This window comes from Malania oleifera, chromosome 5 (assembly GCF_029873635.1).
Source record: "Malania oleifera isolate guangnan ecotype guangnan chromosome 5, ASM2987363v1, whole genome shotgun sequence".
NCBI lineage: Eukaryota > Viridiplantae > Streptophyta > Magnoliopsida > Santalales > Ximeniaceae > Malania > Malania oleifera.
The window spans coordinates 31,339,588-31,364,298 of record NC_080421.1 but is presented as its reverse complement, the minus strand read 5'-3'; the positions used below and the strand labels follow the sequence as shown (position 1 = coordinate 31,364,298).

The window sequence follows — 24,711 nt, the reverse complement described above, 5'->3', positions numbered from 1 at the left end:
ATCTAAACAGGGCCATTACTTCTGTCAGTTTACTGTTCATATTTACACTTTCTTGTTACACAATTCTAAATCCAGATTATTCTGTTCTAGAAGGATGGGGAGTATTTATCCACACCATTTCAAGCACATCTTGCTGAACAAGCTCGAATTGGTCTATGGTTACAGTACTTCCTTCCCCTCCCCCTCCCCCTCCCCCCCCCCCCCCCCCCCCCCCCGGCGGCCCTTCTCATTTTTTTTCTGCAAAAACTGGGTTGGATCAACTATACCAAAGCTGGATCAGTCTTATTTGAGTACAGCCTGACTTGGTCTGGACAACAGATTTGACTTGGCTAGAACAAAATAAACTTGTTGATGAATAAACTGATTAATAAATTTACTTTTGATAACTTTATGCCACAAGGAGGAAACCTCAAACAGGAACCACCAAAGCTAACCAAAAGAGCCGTGTTCTTGGAAACCAAATTTCCAAGACCCAAACCACCCTCACTCCTAATCCTACACACCACCTCCCAATTCAAAAAGTGATCCCTGAAACCCACTACTCCTGACCACAAAAATCCTCCCATAATTTTCACAATCTTACAAGTGACTCCATTGAAATTTTAAAAATAGACAGAAAATACAACAGAATACTAGAAAGACAAGCCTAAATTAGAGTAATCCTCCCTCCCAAAGAAAAAAGGGCTCCCTTCAACCAGTCTAAATGCTTGGACACTCTTTCCACCACCAAATCCCAAAAACTAGCTACTCTAGGATTGCCCCCCAAAGAAACCCCTAAATAGGACATCAGCCACCCGAACTCAGCACACCCAACTTGCAAAGCTAATTCCCTAACACTCTCTACAGGCACGTTAATAGCCACGATTCCACTCTTTCCCATATTAATCTTCAACCCCGAGACCATTTCAAAAATATGAAAGAAGCCCCATTATATTTAAAACAGAAGACTTATAGTCCTCCAAGAAAAAAATAGTATCATTTGCAAACTAAAAGTGTGACACCATAATCTCCTCCCTGCCCACTTTAGGACCTTTCACTAAACCTCTATCCACCGCCCTATCAACCAACATACTCAAAACATCCACCACTAACACAAACAAAAACGATGAAAGAGGATCCCCTTGTCAAATTCCCCTCATGACCTAAACCAAGATTTAGGCTCACCATTCACTATCACCTCAAAATTCACATTAGACATACAACCTTTCATCCATTTGCACCATTTTCACCAAACACCTTCCTCACTAAGATCTTATCCGAAAAATTCCAGCTTAGTCTATCCAAGTGTGACACCATAATCTCCTCCCTGCCCACTTTAGGACCTTTCACTAAACCTCTATCCACCACCCTATCAACCAACCTACTCAAAACTTCCACCACTAACACAAACAAAAATGAAGAAAGAGGACCCCCTAGTCTAATTCCCCTCATGGCCTAAACCAATATTTAGGCTCACCATTCACTATCACCGCAAAATTCACATTAGACATACAACCTTTCATCCATTTGCACCATTTTCACCAAAAACCTTCCTCACTAAAATCTTATCCGAAAAATTCCAGCTCAAACTATCATAAGCTTTTTCAAAATCCAAGTTAAAACCAAGCCCCTTCTTCTTCCTTAGTTCCTGCTCCTAATATCCTCAACAGTTTCTAACTGAGGAGTCATACTCTCATTTTATGCTAAGTCATAAGCATACTCAATAAAATAAAACCTATACTACTATTACATTATAGTTACACATCCATTGTACACAAGACAAGCAGTTACAAGCAAGCATAATGCCCTAAATAAGCTTGGCTCATGACACTAGGCCACAAGGCTCCAGGGTTGGGGGAGGGTCGTCACAATGAATGCAGCCTTTACCCTTCTTTTATGCAAAAAGGTTATTTCCTAGGACTTGAACCGATGTCCAATAGGTCACAACAAGGCAATAAATAAATCTTCAAAAAAAATATATACATATACTATACGCCACAAACATTTACCCTATGTTTAAAGAGGTTCTTGGATTTTGATTTGTATTCGATCTGGGTAAGATGTAATATAAAATTGTATTAAAATTTGTCCAAATCCACCCAAATCCAAATCTGAGGTCCAAAATTTATACTCTCAAACATAGCGTCAAGGCCTATTAAGACAGAGAAAACAGTTTTCATAGTAGTTAAAAGCGCGCCTCAGGTGCAAGGCGCAGTGAGGCGACAAGCTAGTGCCTTATCCTTCTTCAGGCAACGCGACCTTCAAGAGGCGCAAGTAAGCGCATTGAAGAGCACTGATTCTTCCGGCGCAGTGAGTTGCGCCTTGAAATTTTTGAAGTTGTTAAGAAATAAAACGTAACCAGAACCAACCCTCGCCCTAGCCCTTCGTCCTTGACCCTTCGAAACAACACGAAACTAGCAGGAGAAGTTTGTCTTCGACCCTTCAAAATAGCACGAAACTAGCAGGAGAAGTTCGTCTTCGACCAATCGATCCTTCGAAGCAGTAGGAAACCAGCAGGAGCCCTTCTTCTTCTTCTTCTTCTTCTGATTCTTCTTGTTTTTTCTAATTTGTTTGGAAATGCAATGTACAAACTATACATTTTTCTTAAATATATTAATATATAACATTTTTTACTGAATTTAGCTGCTATTTTATTGTACTCTTTTCTTTTGAAATTGAAGATGTTTTTGGGCCTTCAACCTAGCAATTTTATTTCATTTCTAATTTGAATCTTGAAATCTTGAATGCATAATTACTTATGTTGAACAATGTTTGTTTCACTTGGAACTTGGTACTTGGTTGTCATAATTACTATTGAATGTTTTGGCAGTTTAAATTATAATATAACTATTGATGTGTTTTATAAAGGCTAATCTGTCTTTCAATCTCTATTAGTTGTGATTCTAGACCTTCCTTAACTCTTTATAGATCTATCACAATAGGATCAGATTCAAAATTGGTTTTAGCATAAACTAGTTCGAAGTATTTTTCTCTCCAAACTTCTTCCATTAAATTCTCATAAAACCGGAGAAGAGATATCTTAGACCCAGTAGGGTTAGAGAAGATGTCAAGCAATCGTTTAAGAAGAAATACGGACGATATCCTAAATGTCCGCAAGGAAAATCTCTGCAGAATTGTGACTGTTGTTGGTTTTGTGGCAAGAAGGGCGAATCGTTTAAGAAGAAATACGGACGATATCCTAAATGTCCACAAGGAAAATCTCTGGAGAATTGTGACTGTTGTTGGTTTTGTGGCAAGAAGGGTCATAAGGCTAATAATTGTCCAGAAGCAGAGAAAAGGAAGGGTAGCCTTAAGAGTATCTTGATGGAAAATCCTTCGGAACTACTTTGTGAACCAATTTGGGGAGAGGAGATAGACTCAGATGATGAGAGTATATATTCTATTTTCTCATAATACTCCGAATCTAGAGAAGAGGAGGAAGATTCAGAAGAAGAATCTCCTTATAATTTAAAGCTGAGTCAGCTAAGACTAGCCATGATGTGAGCAGTAGACAAAGCACCAAAACTAGTTTCTCTAGTACGAGAAGAAGAAGAAGATCTAGCGCAGACTGCAGAAACTGAAATTCCTTCAAAAAGTAGGGATTGTCAGGAATAGAGAATGCCTCGAGCCAGTAGGGCTGAAGCATACCACGCCTCATGGATACCTTACAAAGAGACTGTAAAGGTGATCGAGAAAGAGGTAACAGCAGAAATATCCAGTACAAATATAGGGACGTTTATTGTTCCATTACTCACCACACAAGAAGTCCAGAAAACAATGGACAAGAAGGCAAGATATGTCCACTATGGAATTATTCAGGTTGGAATAGATCCATTAGTAAGAAAAGGGCAAGATCTTCCTATCCTTATTACAGTTACGGATGGAAGTATTGGTAATTTTGGTAGGTCCTTACTAGGAGGAGCAAGGGCTAACTTACATTCAGGAGCAGTCTGGATAAAAGTTATGCCGAATTTACATGTGGATCTTCAAGATAAGAGTGTGGAGAAAACTCTACAGATTAGAGTTAATACACGAGACTGGCAGAATATGTTAAAATGCAGCCCAGATAGGAGGTACATTAGACTCATTGCCAGATTGTATTTAAAGTTCTATAATACGGGGAAACCAGCCCTCAAAAGGGGAGTTAGTTGATTCACTCAACTCTTCGAGACAAATCAAACCGACTCAATTAGAGGATTACAACCAGAGGTGGTAAATCCGAGAACACTAAGTTGGCCACAGATTTGGGTAACCCCAAGAACAGAGGAAAGATTGAAAAATCTTTTGCCAAAGTTAGTACGACAAGAGGCAAATAGATTAATTATAACAGAGCCTCTAAGTGATTATACTCCTAGTAGAGCGAGTGTATCAAGAGAGGAAGATATTAATTCAGAAACAAGGTCAGAAGGATCTAGACCGTCTGAATTAAGACCCTCAAGTAGCAGAAGGATAGTTGGTCAAAGAACCATAAGGATCCCTATCTTTGCAGATAAGGAAGAAGACCAATCCCATATAGTATATATGAGAGCATCCATTTTGAGTGCCAAAATCAAAGAAAGGGAAATTTTGGTAAACATTTCTATCAGTAAGATAGAATGCACAGCCCTTATTGATACCGGATGTACGTGGTCTTGCACAAGAATCAGGTTTCCAGAAGTAACTTGGGAATCAGAGAATCTTCAAGTCATAATTGGCAACAGTGCATTACTCCGGATTGGAGAGATTGCCAAAAATGTGAAGATTAGGATGAACGGCAAAGATTATGAAGAACAAATCCTTTGCTTAATTCTAGAATTACCAAATGATTTTCTATTAGGAATTGTGTTTCTTAGAAAATATCAGCCATTTACGATATTTTCAGAAGGAATAATCCTAGATAACCATTTCATCCCTAAGTCCTCAGAAACTAATATAAGGAATTATATGTTAGTCGAGGAAAGAAGGTCTGATTATCAGGAGAAACTTGATAATTGGAAGGAATGGGTATCAGAAAGGATCCTAAAGATAAATCAGTCAGAAGAAGAAGAAAGTAATCTTGAAGAAGTCAAAAAGATGCTTTCAGAAAATTGGTCGGACAATCTGAAGGCATTACGGCATAAGGCCATGCCAGAAGCTGATATTGTGCTCAAAAATCCAGATACGATTATCACGAGTAAAGGGATTAGTTATCCAAATGAAATGATAAAGGAATTTGAGAAACAAATTCCAGAATGGTTATTGATTATAGAGATCTGAATAACGAAACAAGAGACGCTGGGTATAACTTACCTAATCAGGAATCTCTTAGAAATAGAATAAGAAGAGAGAAACCAATGGACAAGAAGGCAAGATATGTCCACTTGAGAGAGATACAGAAGTATCAGATACTCTCGGAGTTAGAGCTAAAACAGTAAGACAAATGATAAGACTTTACTGTATGCAACGACACATGTTTCAAGATGTAAGAAACATGTCGTATATGAATCTAGAATGCTGTCCCAAGATAAGTGGGGTAGCGGGAAGATATGGCTGTAACCAGAGACCAACTAAATACTCAGAACGAGTAGAAACTAGTTGTGCCGGAGGAATATGCCATAGGAAGAAGACACAGGCTCTGACCACACAAGAAGTCCAAGATATGTCCACAAGGTAAGGTAATATTCTTACCCACCAAATAGGCATTGTACACAATTTTTAATAATTGTGCATCTCACCTTCATGAGGCATGCGCCTTCGCCTTGTGCCTCGCGCCTCAGCTCCAAGTACCCACTGCGCCTTGCTGCGCCTTGCGCAGTTGCGCCTTTGACTACTATGGTTTTCATTCCCTATTTCAATTTTCCAAGGAATTACAAAAATATCACCTTATTTCCCAATTTTCCAACATTCATATAGAAAATCTGAAAAACAAAAAGTTGTTTGCCAGCTTATCTATACAAATGTTGAAAAACCAGAAACAAGGTGGCATTCTTGTAATTCTTTGCAAAATGTTTTCCACAAGTGACAGGCCCTTAATTTGTTAAATTGACGGGTAAATGGTTGGGTACAATTCCTTACAGGTTAAGCTATTGGGACAACTTGTAGTCAAACATGGTATCATTCCCCTTGGGTTCAAGTTCTATGATCTGCACTTGTTCCTGTTTTATGTTTGGTTTATGCAGTATGGACTTTGTTCAGTTCATATCAGTGCATCTGCTCAAGTCCACTTTGTTCACCTCTTCACATGCAATATAGAGTCACATGCTAGGGGAAGCATTGTATGACTTGATATATATGCAGGACACAGCTGCAAGATCCAGTACACAGGGTTATATATATAACACAGATATTCCTTTCCATAAAAGCAAAATATCACTCCTATTATAGAAATAACCTAGTTTGATAAACCATTAAACTGATTCGTTTATGGCTTGTCACTTTAAAGCAAAGCTGTACTCATCCTTTGTTTCTAGCTTCTTGTCCTTTCCATTCACTCAAATCTCTTCTATTTCTTCAACTTTGTCTACATCTTTCTCCTCCAGAAAAAGAAAAGAAAGGTATTCTTTGGTAGATTACTCCTATACCTCTCTAGTCCTTCATTTAGCCATATTAGTTCAATTAAGTCAAGAAAAATTTCTAATTAGATCCCTTTTCAATTTTACAAAAAGTGGTGAATTGAACTTAATTGTCTATCTAGTGATTACAATAATTTCATTTAATTTCTAAAACATTTATTTCCTAGACAGCCAAATATTTATAAATACCATTATAACAAGAAATTACGATCCATTGCATTGACATAAATTCCTCAAACATTTCTCAGTTTCTTCTTTGCTTTTTATAATATCTATGTGGCATTTAAAGCCACTTATATAGCTAATCTTTCCAAATTGATTTTCGGAAATTTTTTTTTTTTTTTTTTGATAGAATAAAAAAATTATTCTGAAAGAAGAAAGTAGAAGAAACATGGGAACAGGATGTCAAAAAAAGTAATGGAGCTGAGGCTTGACCTTCAAAAATTCTACAATTCCTTTCCTTCCATAGAACCCAACAATTAGCAAAACAGGCACACTGCAACAACACATTCCCTCTCTTGCTCTTTACAAAACCCCAAAACTTCACATCATAAATTCAACCACATGATGAGGGCATTCCCACATTATTTGTTTAGACTCAATCCCATGAAGAGAACAAAATCTTACTTCTCAATTACTTGGGCTGGCTGCATAGATCCTTTTGTCTTGTGGCACTTTCAGCATAAATCAAATTACTTCTAAGTTCTTACTCATATTCTCGTGGTTAATTTTTATTACATGACTTCACCCTCTCAAACGAATTATTTTTCTTAGTCCTCAATTGGTGCCATATCTAAATCCATGTGATATATTTGTTTCATATTCTATCTTCCTTCACACTTTGACAACTAAAAAAGAGAACAATCTCCATTTGTGAAAATATAGGTCCTGCATGGTAGAAGCTGTAAACCAACAAACAAGGCAAAGTTCAAAAAGATGCACATTTCAAATTTTGTATATGTTAGAGAAGTGTCACCTGCATAGACGTTCATAGGCTCCTTCTTGGTATACTGCCATCATATCCATCAGCTCTAAACCTGCACGCTGTGAAACAGCTCACAAATTATAATAATCTCTTTATCGGAAGTTGAGAAGTGAAGAAAAGTGAACCCCAAATAAACAAAAGGAGATAAAAGAGGGGAGTACAAGAATAACTTCATTGCAAACCAGTACGGCTGTACCTCCCACCATGTAAACAACATAAAATAGCAAGCACTAATCTAAAGAAATATGCAATACCAATTTTGTATTCCCATAACATGAGAAATCTATTTTCAGACATCTACACATGCATTGGGAGCCCATACCTGATACTTTTACAGCTAACAAATACATTAAATGCTTGTGTTTGTGTGTGTGTGTGTGTGTGTGTGTGAGAGAGAGAGAGAGAGAGAGAGAGAGAGAGAGAGAGAGAGAGAGAGAGAGAGCGTGTTGCGAAAGGGAGGCTACAAATAAAGAGGAAAAAATTGCAAATAAACATTGAAAAAGACCATGAGACAATCTCCCATAAAATACTCAAACAGTAGCTCCTCTCTCAGCCTCTAGGCCTGTTCCAAAATGGAATAATCCATGAATACATTCAAAACCCATTTCTGACATGTTTTTAAGACAATTAACTCAAGCTCAAAATCATGGGCTATTATCAACCCATATTTTTCATATACATATACCAAATCACCCATATAATCTTACGGCAGAACAAGTGCATCTGATATGTTAGCATTTTTTCAAGTCAATTAAAGAATGCCAATTGCAACAAAAAGAAACCTAATTGACGTTCATCTTGGTTAAGAGGGAAAAGCTACCTCTTTGCATCTCAGAACATGTATATAGCATAACAACTAACAATTCGTAGGGGCGTCATACCCACAAATATCATAAAGAGACAGGAAAAACAGTGCAATTTGGAAGAACTAAAACTATGGTACACGAAATGATAAGGTTGTGTAGTTCATGAGTTCATATTGCTTTCTCTTTGTATTTGCAATAAATACACAAAAAAACTCATAACAGATCAAATGTACCTAATATTATGATGACTAAATAAGGATAAAAGGAGACCAGGCCTATAATCCATTGCCATGGTTGAGCAGCCTGTCAAGTTTCAAGCACAAGTGCCCAAGTTTGGTTGTGAGAACAGCAATTTCATGCAAAAAATGTTGAAGATCTGCAGCTGTCACAAACAAGTGCCCAAGTTCTTTCTTGAGAGTAGCATATCCATACAAAAATGCCCCATTTACAAACTTCTGCAAGTAGAACCCCTCTAAAACAACTAATACAAGCAACAGACTTAGGAGAAACGAGCTCCCTCCAGTTCCATGCAATCACCCACCTAGAATACAGTGACCTGAAATGAAAATGTATTATAACAGATGACAAAGGGGCAACATCAAGGATCTGCAGCCATGAAAGAATGTAGGAGAGGATAAGGGAGGAAGAGGAAGAGGGAAGAAAGGAGAGAGGAGACACAAGGGAAACTCACATTCAAGTCTCACATTCAAATTCAACAATAACTGCCTACAACATGTTTTTCACACACTATTTATAATAAAGCCTCGTCACATGAAATTACACATAAAAACCCTAAAACTACATTACATTACAAACATACCCTTAGAATAGAATAAGGCTACAAACAAGCCCCCAATATACATAATATTAATACAAGTAAACTAAACACGCATAATTAAACAACTAACTAACTAAGAACATTTGGGTTTTGGACCCAATAAACCATTGACCCTATTCTTCAACATAGGCCTCCACATTAGGTTGAAATGATCCATCCAAATACCCACTTTTTGTTCTAAATCAATTTCCTCCTTCCGAGGAGAACGGGAAAGTACCAACGAACCCATCACCATGAATAGAATCATCACGTTTCATAAGAAAGGAACCAGCAGCATGCTTCAACTTGGTGAGTATGAGGATTCATGATGGCATTAACTTGTACTTCTTGTTGTCAATGGAGAGGGACTAGGAATTCTTGTATCCATCACGCTTAACCTTTCTCTCAAATAACCATGGACAGCCCAAAAGGATATGACAAATTTTCAGAGGAAGGATATCACATTGCATTGTCTCCACAATGGAACCAATCTTGAAGGTAAGCAACAATCATGGACCTTCAAGTTGGTATTATTCACCCAATTTTGTATGGTTCAGGATGAGGCTCAACTTCCAAATTTAACTTCTTCACAGCTTCCTTGGAAACTACATTTGTGCAACTACCAGGAATAATGACCAAAGTATAATCTGTTTTTGGCATATCACCTGAGTTTAAAATATGTTGGTCTGCCTCCAATCTTCTGTTTCTTCAACCTTACAGGAAGAAAGCACACGTCGAAGCACTAAACAGATTTTCACATTGACATCAATCATCATCTAAGTCACTGGTAGTTTCAACTTCAACTACTTGAATGCATCTTCTTCCACAACGTCCATGACTTGGTAAGGACATTGTGCAGCTCGATGCTCAAAACCTTGACATTTAAAGCATTTAAGTGATGGTTGGCTCTTAGAAGTTGTTCTGGAATGTTCAGGAGTCTTCCAAGGGGTATTAGTCTGAACTCCTCTACCCAATTGCTCAATCATGCAACTCCACTAGTATTCTAATCAAATGGAAGGGCAGATGTAGCTCTAGGAGGATTATGTTGCATATCCTCAATTTGAGTGGCAACCTATTCTACATCCCTGACTATAATGAGATAACATGCAACAAGTTTGGAGGCAATAGCTGGCTTCAACCCTTTTCTATACAAAGCTATCATTACATCCTCTTTCCATTCTATGTTGGCACGAGTAGCCAAATGATAGTATCTACTAGTGTACTTCAAACTATCTTTTCTTCTAGCTTCAAATCAAAGAGTTGGAAATGAACAAGCTGCTGATAATTGGGAGGCACAAATTGCTTTTACATTGCTCACTTCATCTCATCCCACATTGTAATCTCACCAATCAACTTCGTCTAAAGATCTCTTGTTGTTTAATCCACCAAATTCGAGCAATTCCCTTCAATTTTGATTTAGACAAATACAACTTTCTAGTCTCATTCATGTCATACCATCAAAAATAGTACTCCAAAGAATACATCCAATCATCAAATTCATTAGCAGAACCATCACCATTAAAATCTGAGACTTCTAGAGTACTTTCCTTACTCAAATGATTATTTGGCCTTCACACAACTCAAAAACCATCACCATCTTGTATAGGAAATTCCATGGGCCTCTTACCTAAAGTTGCAACTTTAGTTGTTAGCGTATTCAAAGCATTGGTAATAGTCTCCAAGACATTTTTAGTGTTCTGTACCCAACCGGATAACAAGTCCACCTTTGTAGACAATTCAACATTAGTTACCATGACGCAAATATATATCACCGAGGATTCATATTGATTTGGGAACAAGCCTCAATTATTCATGCAAACCACAAACTTCATTCTTAACCTTTAATCTTGAGTATCATGTAGACAAAATGAATTCACTTAGAAAACTCAAAAATGCAGCAATGGAACCTAATTTTTTAGTGCTCACAGCGAGAATTTCTCACTTCTCGTAGAAAATTACCTTTTTGGATTGGATGGGTTGATTTCTTGATGAATCGTGGGATAAAAAAGAATTTTCTTTCACCCATTTCGCTTGCCGCTACTACGGGAATCACTTTTGCTTTCTTTTCCTTTGGCTACTAAGATGTTTCAGTTTGCCAGGCTCCCATGGATTCAGCAGCAATTCGAAAGGTTGACTTATTTACTTTTTCAATATAAAAAAGAAAAAAAAAATGAAAAAAAGAAGGTTCGATTGGGATAGTTTGAGCAATTCTCGCAATCGTTGACAAAATGCCAAATAACTTTCAAGACAGAAGTTATCCCATAGATGTTGTATGCATGCCTGTTCGAAATGCGAATCATAGTATTCATTCCTATGGAATGGGAATGAAAAACAAGAGATGCTTTTTTCTCGAATCTCAAGAGAAAACATCAAATTCTCATGGCTGGAACCAATTTCACAATTCTGGCAGCAAGAGAACACTCTGGAAGTTTCTCACTACTGGTCACTGGTGCATGGGGTGCATGTGCCACTGGTGAGGGTGCTCCGGTGATGCTTTTTATGGGAGGTGATAGATCGAAGGGTGGTGTCTCCGATGATTCATTGAAATTTCAAAGGAAATTATGTTAGACGAAATTGACTGCCATTATGATTTTGAGAGTGATGGAAAGCAGAAATTGATGGGAATTTCAACAATTTCATGGAAATTTAAGACCATTAGTATGATGCTATTGATATATTGGATTTGGCATAGAGAACCTTTGGTGTACTAGATGGAACTTTGGGCATGCAGTTGTCCATGCAGAGAATTAAAAGATCACAAAGGGAGAGGAAAGGTGCATGCAATAAAAAATGTCCTAGTGTATGTGATTATAACATGGTATTTACATTTGTTTGACAGGGATAGGGGAACACAACACATGATGCAAAGGGTAATACAAGAGACTCAATTTGATCCAGCTACTGGATCTATTTCCCTTTCCAACATTTTTTTTTAAAACGCATAACAAAAACTTAATATTGATTTGACATAGACATGTTCACCTTCTTTAAAATAAATGTGGTGTAGACAAATATTACCTCTATGATACTACCTACACAGCCATATTCATGGCATAATGTGTAACATCAGTGAGGAGATTTTTGCATAAGACGTGCAAATTATAAGGAGGAAAGGTTCAACCATGTGATTAGGTGTTCATATGGGTATTAAAGGCTAGATTTCCAATGGTTATTGCTTGTTTTGCACTTCATAATTTTTTAAAGGAGTCATCAGCAAATGAAATTTTCCTACAGTTTAATCTACCTATGCTAGTTGGAACGGAATAAGAAGATGAAAAGCAGTAATGGAGCTAACAACAGCACAAGACCAACAATTTATGAGGAATTTGAGTGAAGAAATTGCCCTTCAATTACTATAAATTATGGGCAAAATTGTTGTATAAGATGGTAATTAGGGTACATTTTCTTGCATCTTCAATACCACTGATACTTTATGATGGATTTTTTTCAATAGAAAAAGAAGCTATAATGAAGAAATAAAAAAGAAAACAAACACAAAATAGGAGAGCGAAAAGTCCTTACTCATGAAAACATAGAAGACAAAAAGTTAATATCGGCTTAACAAGCCACCAAATCTTAGTAGCCCTTAAAACTAAAAACAGTTGGCTCTAAAAGCCCAAGAAAAGCCAAATACTGCACCCTGTCCCCAAGAAGCCCCATTGATAATCTCTTTCCACAAAAAGTCTAGCATTCCTATCTGGCCAAATTCCTTATTACAAGCACAAAAAGGACATTTCCACAACCCCTTGACATCCTTACCTTTCCCAAAACCAGTAAAGAAAATAGTCAAGAGGTCCTCCACCAACTTTGGACAAACCTACTTCACCTCCAAAAAAATGTAATCCACGAGCCCCAAGAAAACAATAGTGTATCCCAAATGAGACATTCTCAAAGTTATTCCCACACATAAGACACAACATATCGAGAGACAAAGCTTTAGAAGGTCTCCTACTCTGCAGTAGATTATTGGTGTTAAGTTTATACATGCCACAGGCCAAAGGAACGCCTTTATCTTAAAAGGAACTTTAGCCTCCCATATACACTGGCAGAGAGGAAAAACCACATCACCTTTAACATGGTGATAAAGGAAAGATTTACAAAAATAATCCCTTTATAGATCCAATGATCAAACTCTATCATCACTCATACTGGATATATGGCAACCCTCCAGTACAATGAGCAAAGAAGACAGCTATTCTAAAATGAAATTCCCGAGAAAAGGAATCCCTCTCAAGAATAAGAAATGAGGAAATCACTTCATTTTCATGCGAAAGACGATACAAACAAGCAAAAAAAAAACATGATCATGCTGCCCACTCCCCCCCCCCCCCCCCCCCCAAAAAAACATCTTCCCAAAACCTAATACAATTTCCTCTGCCCAATTGAAATTTTGTTAAATAAAGGAAGAAGGGTAAACATGAAAAATGAACCTCCAAGGACAAGGATTCTCAAAAGAGCTTCTTACGGCCCAATGAGCATCTTACCCATCATCTTGCACGTCATATTTGCTTTTTATTACTTCGTGCCAAAGGGAATTCTCCTCCAAGGGAAACTGCTACAACCATTTAGACAGTAGAGCAATGTTTTAAGACACCACATTACATAGACGCAACCCTCAATCTTCCTCCACCCCCCACTTAACCAATGATCTCTCTTCTCCCCTACACCTCATAACCCTCTCAAACTTCTGAGGTACCCCTATCCCAGAATCATAAAAAGGGATTAAAAAAAAAGGCATAGAGGAATGGTCGAAAGACTGACCAATATGAAAGTAATTCTACCACCAAAAAAGAGCAAAGCTCCTTTCCAACCATCCAACCACTTGACTACCTTAGTAACCACAAGACCCAAAAAAGCTATAGAATGTGGCATTCCACTCAAAGGGACACAAATAGGTCAAGGGCCGCTATAGAACCCCACACCAACCTAGGGAGGTCAACTCCTAAATCCTCATGTAACTAAGGTTAACTGGAACAACACCACTCTTCCCCAAATTAATTTTAAGACCAAAGACCCTCTCAAATATCTATAGTATAGTAAGGGTGATCAAAAAAGAGTCAACATGGTCATATAAGAAAATAATTGTGTCATCAGCCAAATGCAAATGAGACACTACCACCTCCTTCCTACCAACTTTAATAACCCTCACAATCCACTATCTACAGCCCTACCCATCATCCTTCCCAGCAAATGGGCGGGATGCTAAACATGGCAATATTTTTTTTCCTTTTTTGTGACAAAATATATTTTATTAAAAGATAAAGTGAGAAAGAGGATAAGAGCCCCTCATCACTAAATCCCAAAACAAAACAAAAAAAAAAAAAGGAAGAAGAAGAGGAAGATAAATGAAAACAAATGAGTAGGACAATCAGTTTAAAAGAATCTTCTTAATACCCTCCCATTTCAGTTTAATAGTTTGTGGAGCTTTTTAAATTTTTCTACCTCTTTGTGACCCTTGGTTTTCAAAATCTTACTGATATCCATTCTTATTTCCTAAACTCCTAGGCTAGACAATCTCAAACCATTTTATGCAGAAGTAATAGGAGTTGCTAAAATACCTTGTCCTGTCATATAAAAGATGTGCTCCCTGTACACCAAAATTATAAGCCTTGCCTTAACTAGTTCCACAGAAAAATGCAACAACCAATTCACAAAGCTCTCACACCATCACAGGGATCTGGGGAGGGGATGATGCATGCAATGTTACCTTCACATTTAGAGAGGTTGTTTACACAACTACTAACCTGTGACCTTCAAGTTCGCATGTAAGACCTTACCATTGCTTCAAGCCTCACCTAACTAATTTCATTATCACCAAAAGTGGATTCCCTTCCAAGTGCACACTAAGAGACTTCAACACATTAGAAATACAATCTAAAGATGAATCCAAATTATAAGAATATTGTGTTTGAATTTCATCAAATAACAAACCATCGTGGCATCCAAATTCACTCTCCTCAGATGCACTCCTCCATTTTTCTTTTACAATATAACCCCATCTTTATAATTCTTGTTGCCAGATCCATTCACTAAATCAAACTTATACTCCACAAGCGAAAAGCTCCCAGTGTCATTTGTCTTGAAGAAGTGATTTCCTTTCCATTACACGGTTGCTTTTCCGCCTATTTATCTCTGGTCTTCATCATGATCTTATATTTAGCTTTTTAGCTATAGCAGAGCGCGCTTTCTTCTCAAAATTTTCAATTTATTTATGGAATTTGTGACACAGGCAAATAAGCTCACTTTGCTTCTCACTATCTTGGATTCATCTCAGCTTTCCTCCAAAGGTGATTGTAGAATATGGATTTTGAATAATTATACTATCTATTCCTGCAAATCTTTTTCTTTTCATCTTACTCCATCTCCTCCTTATTTTGCATTGTTGTGATGCTTGTAGTATGTGAAATAAGCTTTTTGGTCACCTGGAGAGCAGTGGGTTTTCTCAAATTCTACGGATAATTTTCTACATACTTCACTAATTGCACAAGCACTTATCACTTAAATTAAGTGCTTGTGCAAAAAAATGGTGTTTGGCATGCCTGCAAAAATGTGATGACAAAATAATACCACCTCCACTGCTAGGTGCCACTGCTTGAACTCCTCCTCCTCCAACCCATCACCCCCGAAATCCACTCCTCAAGATCTTGGGCTTGGCCTCCTCTCCACCACTATCCAATTCTAAAGGCATCCCAGAGCAACTCATTTCTGCAATGACTGCTGCACAATCACTGGCCACAGCAGCTCCTATTTGTATTCCACCACCAATTGCCACCATGGCCTATCTCTTTCTCTCTCAAGAATTCTAATGATCTAATTAGAGATTAATGATGAAAAATATATATATATTTTAAAACTAATACTATTATAAACATAAATGAATAATAGAATTACTTTCTTAAAATAATAATCATATATTATTATATTTAATAAAAATAATTAAAAATGTTAATCAACATAAAATATTAATTAATCAATTAATTAGGAAATATTTAAAATATTAATTAAAAATATTAGTTAGAAAATATCAATTAAAAATGTTAACATAATTTAATAATCATATATATTTTGTTATGTATTATAATATATGAATTATATGCTGAAATAATAATATTATTCGTATGATAATAATTCATACAGCACTCATAATAAAAGTAAGTATCCATACACAACTTATTTCATGAGTACTTAAAACCAACACTTATTTTAGACATAACTAAACAGTACTTATGACTTTCAACATCTTTCCTGTCAAGCACTAATTCAGCATTTATCAAATTCAGCACTTCTTTCAAAGAAGCACTTTTCCACAAGTAGTTCCAAACTATCCCTCAGGAGTTTTAGAAGGGATAATGATGCTCCAAAATTATGAACTTGTGTTATGTTCGCCACGATGTGGTGTGTTTGGTTGGAGAGTAATGGTTGAATATTCAAGGTCAATGCTTACCTTCGTGCCTACTCTGGGAATTGACGGTTCTTTTGCCTCCTTGGCATCTTTTAGATCTGAAACCAATAAAAGAAATGTGCTTACCTCTGTTATGTTACGGGATTAGAAAGGTTTGGTGTGTTCATTTTATTTGCTTTTTAGGGACTCAAAAGAATCAAAAACAAACAAAAACAAAACCAAGTCTTAGTCCCACTAAGTGGGGTCGGCTATATGAATCCTTTTCCGCCAATTTATGCGATCATGGACCATTTCTTTTGGTAGATTCAAGGATATTAAATCCTTACTCACTATCTCCTCCCAAGTTATTTTAGGTCTACCCCTACCCCTTCTACTGCCCCCCACAATAACTAAGTCACTCTTCCTCATAGGTGTACTATAAGGCCTACGTTGCAAGTGTCCATACCATCTAAGTTGTCCCTCCCTCATCTTATCTTCTATAGGAGCTACACCTAACTTACCACGAATATGTTCATTCCTTAATTTATCTTTCAATGTTATACCACTCATCCATCTAAGCATCCTCATCTCGGCAACTTTTACTTTTTAGATATTATGTTTCTTCGTCGCCCAACATTCTGATCCATATAGCATAGCTGATCTTATAGCTGTCCTATAAAACTTCCCTTTCAATTTTAAGGGTATTCTACGATCACATAGCACACTTGAAGCACTTCTCCATTTTACCCAACCTGCTTTAACTCTATGCATTACATTATCTTCAATTTCTCCTTCAGCTTGCATAATAGAACCAAGGTATCGAAATCTACAAGTGCTATCTATTTTTTCATCATCAAGTTTAACTTTGTCTCCAATATTCCTCATATCATTACTAAAATTACATTTCATATATTCTGTTTTATTTCTACTTATCCTAAAGCCTCTAGATTCCAAAGTTTCTCTCCATAATTCTAACTTAGCCTCTACTTCATCCCTAGTTTTGTCAATTAATACAATATCATCTGCAAACAACATACACCATGGAACCTCCTTTTGAATACTCTTAGTCAATTGGTCCATCACTAAAGCAAAAAGATAAGGACTCAAAGCAAATCCTTGATGTACACCTATGGTAATTGGAAATTCTCTAGTTTCTCCATCTATAGTCTTTACACTAGTCATTACTCCATCGTACATATCCTTAATGACATCGGTATACCTACAACATATACCTTTTTTTTCTAAAACCCACCATAGAACTTCCCTAGGTATCCTATCATATGCTTTCTCAAGGTCAATAAATATCATATGCAAGTCCCTCTTCTTTTCCCTAAACTTTTCCATTAATCTTCTTAAAAGATAAATAGCTTCTGTGGTAGATCTCCCAGGCATAAAACCAAATTGATTTTCTGAGATCTTCGTTTCTAACCTTAATCTTCGTTCAACTACTCTTTCCCATAGTTTCATTGTACGACTCATAAGTCTAATTCCACGATAGTTATTACAATTTTGAATATCTCCTTTATTTTTGTATATAGGTATTAAAGTGTTTTTCCTCCATTCATCTGGCATTTTCTTAGTTTTTACAATTGTATTAAATAAATTAGTTAACCATATAATTCCGTTATCACCCAAGCATTTCCAAACTTCAATTGGGATGTTATCTGGTCCCATGGCTTTCCCATTTTTCATCCTTTTTAGTGCAAACTTAACTTCATTAACTCTAATTTTGCTAATAAATCTTATATTTTTAATTTTTTCCTCATTTGACAATTCTAAGTTTAAACCTTCTATTTAGTTTTCATTAAACAACTTACTAAAGTAACTTTGCCATCTTTCTTTGATATCTTCATCCTTAACCAAGACAATATCATCCTCACTTTTTATGCATTTTACATTTCCTAAGTCCTAGCTCTTCCTTTCTCTAGTTTTAGTAAGTTTAAATATATCTCTTTCCCCTTCTTTTGTACCTAATCTATCATACAAACTATTAAATGATTATATTTAGCTTCACTAACGGCCCTTGTTGCATCTTTTCTTGCCTCTTTATATCTTTCAAAGTTATCTCTATTTCTACATTTTTGCCACGTTTTATACCAAATTCTTTTTGTCTTTATGATTTTTTGTACATCTTTATCCCAACACCAACTTTCTTTGCTATTCGAGAATCTTCCCCTTGATTCACCTAAAATCTCTTTTGCTATCTTTTTAATAGAGTTAGCTAATCTATTCCAAAGAGTATTTGTATCCATCCCATCCTCTAAGGTCCAATCCCCATCTTTGATCATTTTATCTTTAAATTTTATTATATTTTCTCCTTTTAGGTTCCACCATCTAGTTCTCCTACCCTGGTTTATTTTGTCCTTTTTCTTCCATTTTTTAATACATATATCTAACACTAAGACTCTATGTTGTGTGGTTAGGCTTTCACCTGGAATAACTTTACAATCCTTGCATGATAAACGATCTACCCTCCCAGTTAAAAAAAAATCTATTTGACTTCTATTTTGTCCACTTTTAAAGGTTATTAAGTGTTCTTCTCTCTTCTTAAAACAAGTATTCATTATACTAAAATCATATGACATAGCAAAGTCTAAGATCATCTCCCCAAACTCATTTTTGTCTCCATGTCCATATCCTCTATGTATCCTCTCATAATTTTTATTATCTCTTCCAACGTGTCCATTCATATCTCCTCGTATAAATATTTTCTCGTCCCTAGTATGCCTTGTATAATATTATCCATATCTTCCCAAAATTGTCTCTTAAGATTTTCTGCTAAGCCAACTTGAGGAGCATTAGCACTAATGATATTTATTATCTCTTGTCCTAATACCATCTTGATTTTTATAATTCTATCCCTTATTCTAGTTACATCCACAATGCTATCTTTTAAGTTTTTGTCTAATGCCTACTCCATTCTTATGTTTTTCTTTTCCAGTGTACCAAAGTTTAAATCCTGATTTATCGATTTCTCTAACTTTCTCCCCCACCCACTTAGTTTCTTGAAGGCAAATAATATTAATTCTTCTTCTAATCATTGTATCCACAATTTCCATGTTTTTACCCGTAAGTGTCCCTATATTCCAAGTTGCTAATCTAATCCGAGTTTCCTGAACTAGCGTCTTCACCTGCCCACGTCCAGAATGATGCAAGAACCCTCACATATTTGACACCGTACTCGGGTGCCAACATGGCGCGTCACTTCGGGGCGACAACCTAGCCCACCCTCGCCCACTTTTCGCTACACCCGGGTGGTTCAAGTGCAACGCGTCACTCGTAGGGGACGCCCTAGCAAATATTCGGTAAGGATTCATATCATAGTGATCTGACAAATTTTACGCCGACTGTCAGCTACCTAACGCAACCCTCCTCCTTAACCCGGGCTTGGGACTGGCTGTGTGTGAAAAAATTAGGACATTAAGTGCATCACAGACGGCGGAGTTAGGGACTCAAAAGAATATTTTTCTTTATTTTCCTTTCCTGGATTAGGAGAATACTTCATCCTTCTCTATTCTTTTTTTTCTTTTCCCTGTCTTTTCTTTAATAAAATTCCATATCAAATAAATATATAAATAATTTTTTTAATAGCTCCAACTTCATGTAACTATGAAATAAATCTATGCAAATGTGCATGCACACATTGCAATGAGTGCTAGATTTTATACATAAACATGTACCCTATCCATCCACATTCCCTTGTATTTTGGAATTTTATTATGAATAGCAATATATCAACTCCAATTTTGCTACATCCAATTCATCCTTTATATATGTGGTAACTCATTAACTCATAAAAGGAAGATATAGCAAATATTACAGTGGATTAAAGGCTACCATTTTTAATACCTACTTTCATATTCGGACCTCCTTTGTATTCATCTATCTATTTTAAATATTAAATGCTACCTAATTTTAATCCTACATCATATAATCTTCTTCACGCTCAAAATGAGGGTGCTAAGAATAAAAGTTTGTCACAAACTTGGCAAATATTTTTTTTTTTTTAAATGTTTTCTCAAATTTAAACCAACAATTTTTCAATGACCATCAAGGCCAGAAGCTAACAACAGAACATCTTCACCAACAATGTTATTGCAGAAGACATATCCTTCAGTTACATGGCTGCATGTGTGCGCACAAACACACGCATGCACGCACTGCCACACACACACAACGAGAGAGAGAGAGAGAGAGAGAGAGAACCTGGTGATGTGTCCTAAGCAGTATCTTGCAGTTGGCATGAATTTCTTGAACATGAGAAAGAGCCTTAAAGAAATCCTCGCTCAAGTCTTCTTCCCTCAACGCATTTATCTAGAAATGGGATAATAAAATAACATAAAATGCAAGGCAAGTAAACTCACACTACCACGGACAAATGGCAGGGGATCATTAAGGATCAGACTTAAACCTCCTCATTAGAGAGCTGATAATCACGAAGGAAGCACGACGCAATCTCTTGCCTTTGTGAAGTTACTTCAAGTTCATGTTTAAGCCTTTCTGTGGTGATGATTATATCACTGGTGCTGGCATTGCAACTGTTCAATGCTTTAGCAATCCTGTGAATGTAGAAAACTAACAATTTTCACTATGATTCTACAATGATCTTTTTTATTTATAAACTAGCAAGGGAAAGCTCCAGAGAGAGAGAGAGAGAGAGCTAGCTGACATTAGAAGCTGGACAGAATTAGAATAACTTTAAAAAAAATTAGTAACTCTGCCCTTGTATAATAACAAATTTGAAGATATCCCCCATAATTTTTTAACTTGGCCTTTTAGGCTGGGCTTGCATTCTCCAAACTATACATCCTTTCTTTTTCCATGGCATTAGAATTCAGAATATCAGCCCCTTGGCCAAGTATTTTATCTCTAGTGCTCTCTCCTTTGATTCTCTTTTACAACAAATTTCAGACTAAGGTTTTCCATCCATTATTGCATGAAAACATCGTTGCAATCCACAATTGGATTTTACTATTCAAAATTCAAAATAATCCTCCCACGTTCCCTTAAACCACTAATGACAAAGTGATTTTTATTTTATTTCTAAGAACACGAACTATTGGTGTGTAGAGCACAAGTTGTTCCCTTTTTAAAGCCTGAATAATTGTTGTCTAAAGCAGGACTGTTTCTATGCATACCACAAATAATTACATGATGCACACATCAAATATACAATGTTATATTTTGTGAAACAAATGTATGTTTTATCGGAGTTCTACATGAGTTGTGCAAGCAATTTACAAATTATAATTTTACGGAGTGAAACATTTTAGGGCACGAATTACTGTTCTACATAGCACGAGCTGTCAGTTTTAGATGCAAATTCTATGCTTATCAATTATATGAGACTGCAATCAGATACAAACTGTGTGATTACTGATCAGCCATGGGAAAGAACATAAAGTGGCAAAATATTGCATTAGTCGAACAGCATTCAGACTTAGAAACAGAGGATAGATTTCCAAATCTGAAAGCTAATGTACTAAAACAATGGTGAGACCAGATCAAAACACAAACGCATACGCATTAATTGCATCCAATCCTCGAGAAATGAGTGTAGCAAGAAAAGGGAAAGAATCTGACCTGTCGCAGCATTCGGCAAGTGCATCGACCTCCTCCTCCACGCGATCCAAGGCCTAGAGCAAGGGACAGGTTCGTCAAACTGGCGAGAGAGAGAGAGAGAGAGAGAGAGAGAGAGAGAGAGAGAGAACCTGCTGGGCAGCATGGGAGGCGAGTAGGAATTCGTGGTTTATGGAGAGAGATCGCTTCTCGATGGTGGATCTGAGGTTCCGGCGAACTTGAGGGGTGTTATCGGTGTAGAAGGCGGAGAGAGTGTTGAGCGAAGCCAACACCTCCGGAGAGTCCGTTCTCGACTCCAACACCTTCTTCAACTTCCGGGACAGTCCCGGTGCCAATGCCACCGTCGCCATGCCCGATCTGTCTCTGCCTCTCTTTCCTCTCTCCTTTGTTATTTACGAGTCACCGACTCCGCCTGCGCTTTGTCCTTCCCGTCGCATTTACCGGTCGTGTCAAGCCGTCGGAAACATCGAAAATGAGAAGAAAACAAAAAACCGTTTTTGTCAAGACAGGGGGTGAAAAATAAATAAATAAATAAAGTTAATACGAGCACTGGCAGGGCTTCAAAAAAATAAAATAATAAAATATAAAATAAGGTTTAGCAATAATGTCTAAGTCATAAAATTGAGTACAGTGTATCAAAATCAAGTTTTTGACAAAGACGTTTCATAATTTTTTGACTCGGTTAAAATAGAACTAAGAGAGTAAATTTGGTTAATTTGATACAATTAAAAATTTATTTGATTTGATTTGATTTTTATTTTTGTTAAATTTTGATTTTCGGTTTTTGAATAGGTTAACCGAATAGTATTAATTAATAATTAATAAATTATATATATTAAAATATTTTACATATTATATATTTACTAAAATTTTATATATTTTTTTATATTATATATATAGTAAAATTGCATATATACTATTTATATTTTTAAAATATTCAATTGGTTAAAATCGGTTAACCAATTTAATCGAAATTTGGTTCAGTCAGTTTTGAGTTTGACTAATATGGAATTTTGATTCAGTTTGATTAATGAGATTTTTTAGTTAAAAATTTTTAATTAATTTGGTTAATTAACCGAACTAACCATACCGAACAAATACTCAGTCCTACTCATAAGAGTTGTCATTAATTGTGATACACCAAAAATTGGTACACCCAAAATTGACAGATATGCCCATAGGGACGGATAGTTGTAAGGTCAACATTGGACAGCATTTGATGTCTCGCATAACTGCCTTAAGGTTTATAACCCCTAATGTCGTTACAAGAGTTACTATTGATGTCCTGCATAACCGCCTTAAGTCACCCATAACCCCCCCTAAGTATAATGGCGAGTCACCTATAACGTCCTTGAACATAATGGCGAGTCAACCATAACCTCCTTAAGCATAATGACAAGTCACCCATTAACCCCCTTAAGTATAATGGCTCGCTCATAAATGTCAAGTTGAAGGGAAGTCTACCTTCACCACTATAAAAAGGAGATCTCAGGAGGAGATAAGCATCTTATTCTCACTCATTTTTCACTTACTATTGCAATCTGAATCTCTCATTCCCTAACTTAGGTATCAAAGTGATTCTCCGGAGTACACCCCCTGTAATGACCCCAAAATTCATATGATTTTTATTCATACCATTTTTTTTTATTTATATATATATATATATATATATATATATATATATATAAATTGATACTCATCTTACTTTAACACCCCTATAATGACTACTAAAAACACCTATGCAGCGGAAAACATAAAATTGTACAACCATTATTACAATACCAGAATTTAATATTTCCCCAAAATATATATATGCATAAATACATATCTCTCCAGCATCATCTACTAAAACTCTTGAAACCTACCAAAAATGCATCTTTTTGATAACACTTACCCTACAAATAGGGCAGTGCAAATAACCTCTCTACCTCCGAGCATGATCTGCTCGTCTAACTGGATCACCTGAAAAATGTTAAATTATTAGGATGAGACAACTCTCAATAAGAAGAAATATGCTATTACCAGTGTGTGATAACTAAGTTTACATAAATAATTTACTGATAAATAACTGAAACTAAGACAACCTATAAAATAATACACAGTATAACTCACATCTATGTGACTTAAAATACATCTGTAATATCTGAGCTTTCTATTTAATCATACTTCTAGTATTATAATATATCTGTTGTTATTCTGTAAATATGTATACATATAAATATAATTGTGAAAACACCTTTGGAAAACTGTATTTCATGATTTAATCCCTCATAACAGGGTTGTGCGGCCCGTAGGCAAAACTTAACACTGGTTGGCCTACCAAAATAAGTCAACTGAAACTCTATCAATCATCATATCGGCCACTCTGCAATCCCTTCCAAGGCACGGTAACTAACATCTCCCTTGTCAAACCGGCCACATCAACCCAAACCTCTAAGGAACCTGCAATCCCTCCAAGGCACGGTTGACGGAAATCCACACACTATCTAAGATATGTGGTTGCACTCTGATCTGAAATAGCTACGGTACTGTGCTCTACTGACTGAATCTGATTGAACTGATTCATCAGGGTCTGATACTATACAATACTAATATATCTAATTATCTTACTATTTCATTATGATTCCAAAATA

At 36.4% G+C, this 24,711-nt stretch overlaps 1 protein-coding gene across 1 annotated transcript in view; it reads right to left on the bottom strand.

The window, feature by feature from the left end:
• Positions 1-22,585, bottom strand: part of LOC131155172 (conserved oligomeric Golgi complex subunit 6) — a 36,341-nt gene extending 13,756 nt beyond the window's left edge. Inside the window, exons 1-5 of the mRNA XM_058108120.1 lie at positions 22,210-22,585; positions 22,082-22,134; positions 20,910-21,057; positions 20,705-20,812; positions 7,486-7,553 (exon numbers count right to left, since the gene is read on the bottom strand). Of these exons, the coding sequence (XP_057964103.1) occupies positions 7,486-7,553; positions 20,705-20,812; positions 20,910-21,057; positions 22,082-22,134; positions 22,210-22,428 (596 nt within the window). The 5' untranslated portion in view covers positions 22,429-22,585. The remainder of the gene's footprint in view (positions 1-7,485; positions 7,554-20,704; positions 20,813-20,909; positions 21,058-22,081; positions 22,135-22,209) is intronic.
• Between the last annotated feature and the right edge of the window lie 2,126 nt (positions 22,586-24,711).